The sequence below is a fragment of the Trypanosoma cruzi genome, genomic scaffold, assembly GCF_000209065.1.
Source record: "Trypanosoma cruzi strain CL Brener 1047053514673 genomic scaffold, whole genome shotgun sequence".
In the NCBI taxonomy this organism is placed as follows: domain Eukaryota; phylum Euglenozoa; class Kinetoplastea; order Trypanosomatida; family Trypanosomatidae; genus Trypanosoma; species Trypanosoma cruzi.
The window spans coordinates 82,860-85,519 of NW_001849355.1; the positions used below are offsets into that span (position 1 = coordinate 82,860).

The following is a 2,660-nucleotide window of genomic DNA, read 5'->3' on the forward strand; positions in this document are numbered from 1 at the left end:
TACGCAACTCATTGTATCTGTCAGTGTGTGTGTGTGTATGAGTGTATTTATATCTGCACATCATTTACAGTAAAGCATATATATATATATAGTCCATTCATTCTTTTTTTTTTTTTGAAGAAAATCCATCAATACCAAAAAAAGAACAAGTGAAAAGAAAAAGTAACTAAGCCAACGCACATACACGCGCGCATGCTCCTTCTCTCCACGTCAACGCCCGCACACCACCACAGTCTGAAGGTGACGCTGTTGAAGGCACATAAGGAAGGAAACACACCCACACAAGCAGTAATGTCTGGCTGGGCGCGTGCGCTGTCGCTCGCGGCCGTCCTGGTCGTCATGGCGTGCCTCGTCCCCGCGGCGACGGCGAGCCTGCATGCGGAGGAGACGCTGGCGTCGCAATTCGCGGAATTCAAGCAGAAGCATGGCAGGGTGTACGAGAGCGCCGCGGAGGAGGCGTTCCGCCTGAGCGTGTTCCGGGAGAACCTGTTTCTTGCGAGGCTGCACGCCGCGGCAAACCCACACGCGACCTTCGGCGTCACGCCCTTCTCGGACCTCACGCGCGAGGAATTCCGGTCCCGCTACCACAACGGCGCGGCGCACTTTGCGGCGGCACAGGAGCGCGCGAGAGTGCCGGTGAACGTGGAGGTTGTTGGTGCGCCCGCGGCAGTGGATTGGCGTGCGAGAGGCGCCGTGACAGCCGTCAAGGACCAGGGCCAATGCGGCTCGTGCTGGGCCTTCTCCGCCATTGGCAACGTTGAGTGCCAGTGGTTTCTCGCCGGCCACCCGCTGACGAACCTGTCGGAGCAGATGCTCGTGTCGTGCGATAAAACGGACTCTGGCTGCGGTGGTGGCCTGATGAACAACGCCTTTGAGTGGATTGTGCAGGAGAATAACGGCGCCGTGTACACGGAGGACAGCTACCCTTATGCGTCGGGCGAGGGGATATCGCCGCCGTGCACGACGTCAGGCCACACGGTGGGTGCCACGATTACCGGTCACGTTGAATTACCGCAGGACGAGGCCCAAATAGCCGCATGGCTTGCAGTCAATGGCCCGGTTGCCGTTGCCGTCGACGCCAGCAGCTGGATGACCTACACGGGCGGCGTTATGACGAGCTGCGTCTCCGAGCAGCTGGATCACGGCGTTCTTCTCGTCGGCTACAATGACAGCGCCGCAGTGCCGTACTGGATCATCAAGAACTCGTGGACCGCGCAGTGGGGCGAGGATGGCTACATCCGCATTGCAAAGGGCTCGAACCAGTGCCTTGTCAAGGAGGAGGCGAGCTCCGCGGTGGTCGGTGGCCCCGGACCCACTCCCGAGCCAACCACCACGACGACCACAAGTGCCCCAGGACCGTCCCCATCGTACTTTGTGCAGATGTCCTGCACTGACGCCGCGTGCATTGTCGGGTGCGAGAACGTGACGTTACCGACCGGTCAGTGTCTCCTGACCACCAGCGGCGTCTCTGCCATTGTCACGTGCGGTGCTGAGACTCTCACAGAGGAAGTCTTCTTTACGAGTACGCACTGCAGCGGCCCATCGGTGAGGTCCTCTGTTCCTCTCAACCAATGCAACTGGCTTTTAAGAGGCTCCGTTGAGTTCTTCTGCGGCTCCAGCTCCAGTGGCCGACTGGCCGACGTGGACAGGCAGCGTCGCTATCAGCCATACCACAGCCGTCATCGCCGCCTCTGAGGGCACTCTTTGTTTCTGATGCTGCCTTTTTTCTCATTTTACTTTTTTATTATTATTGAGCGAGCGTCGGTGCTGCGGCACACTGGGCAAATAAGTCCCAGTGGAGTGGATTGTTTATTGATTTGCTCCATGTATTTATTTTCTTTTTTGAGCACAACTGCAAATATGTGTCCGCGATCGACGTCTCAGCCACGCGTGTGTTTTTTCTATTATATGCTTCTGTTGAGCTCCCGAGCACTCCCCACTGTGGCTGAACCCACCGCCGTCCCCGACTGTCAGCCGACCATGCGGGGCGGAGTGGCGTGGCAACGCTCCTTTGCCGCGGCGTGCACATACACGCGCGCATGCTCCTTCTCTCCACGTCAACGCCCGCACACCACCACAGTCTGAAGGTGACGCTGTTGAAGGCACATAAGGAAGGAAACACACCCACACAAGCAGTAATGTCTGGCTGGGCGCGTGCGCTGTCGCTCGCGGCCGTCCTGGTCGTCATGGCGTGCCTCGTCCCCGCGGCGACGGCGAGCCTGCATGCGGAGGAGACGCTGGCGTCGCAATTCGCGGAATTCAAGCAGAAGCATGGCAGGGTGTACGAGAGCGCCGCGGAGGAGGCGTTCCGCCTGAGCGTGTTCCGGGAGAACCTGTTTCTTGCGAGGCTGCACGCCGCGGCAAACCCACACGCGACCTTCGGCGTCACGCCCTTCTCGGACCTCACGCGCGAGGAATTCCGGTCCCGCTACCACAACGGCGCGGCGCACTTTGCGGCGGCACAGGAGCGCGCGAGAGTGCCGGTGAACGTGGAGGTTGTTGGTGCGCCCGCGGCAGTGGATTGGCGTGCGAGAGGCGCCGTGACAGCCGTCAAGGACCAGGGCCAATGCGGCTCGTGCTGGGCCTTCTCCGCCATTGGCAACGTTGAGTGCCAGTGGTTTCTCGCCGGCCACCCGCTGACGAACCTGTCGGAGCAGATG

General features: G+C 59.9%; 2 protein-coding genes across 2 annotated transcripts, besides 1 other annotated feature; both read left to right on the plus strand.

The window, feature by feature from the left end:
* Positions 1-2,660: part of a sequence feature (heterozygous, non-Esmeraldo-like haplotype) that runs on past the window's edge.
* Tc00.1047053509429.320 (cysteine peptidase, putative) lies at positions 292-1,695 on the plus strand (the record flags this gene model as incomplete). Its single annotated transcript, XM_815081.1, has 1 exon — positions 292-1,695. One exon carries the CDS (start codon positions 292-294, stop codon positions 1,693-1,695), a length of 1,404 nt encoding a protein of 467 aa, XP_820174.1.
* On the plus strand, positions 2,139-2,660 carry Tc00.1047053509429.329 (cruzipain precursor, putative; the record flags this gene model as incomplete). Its single annotated transcript, XM_815085.1, has 1 exon — positions 2,139-2,660. A coding segment is annotated over one exon (522 nt), but the record flags the coding sequence as incomplete, so codon positions are not given.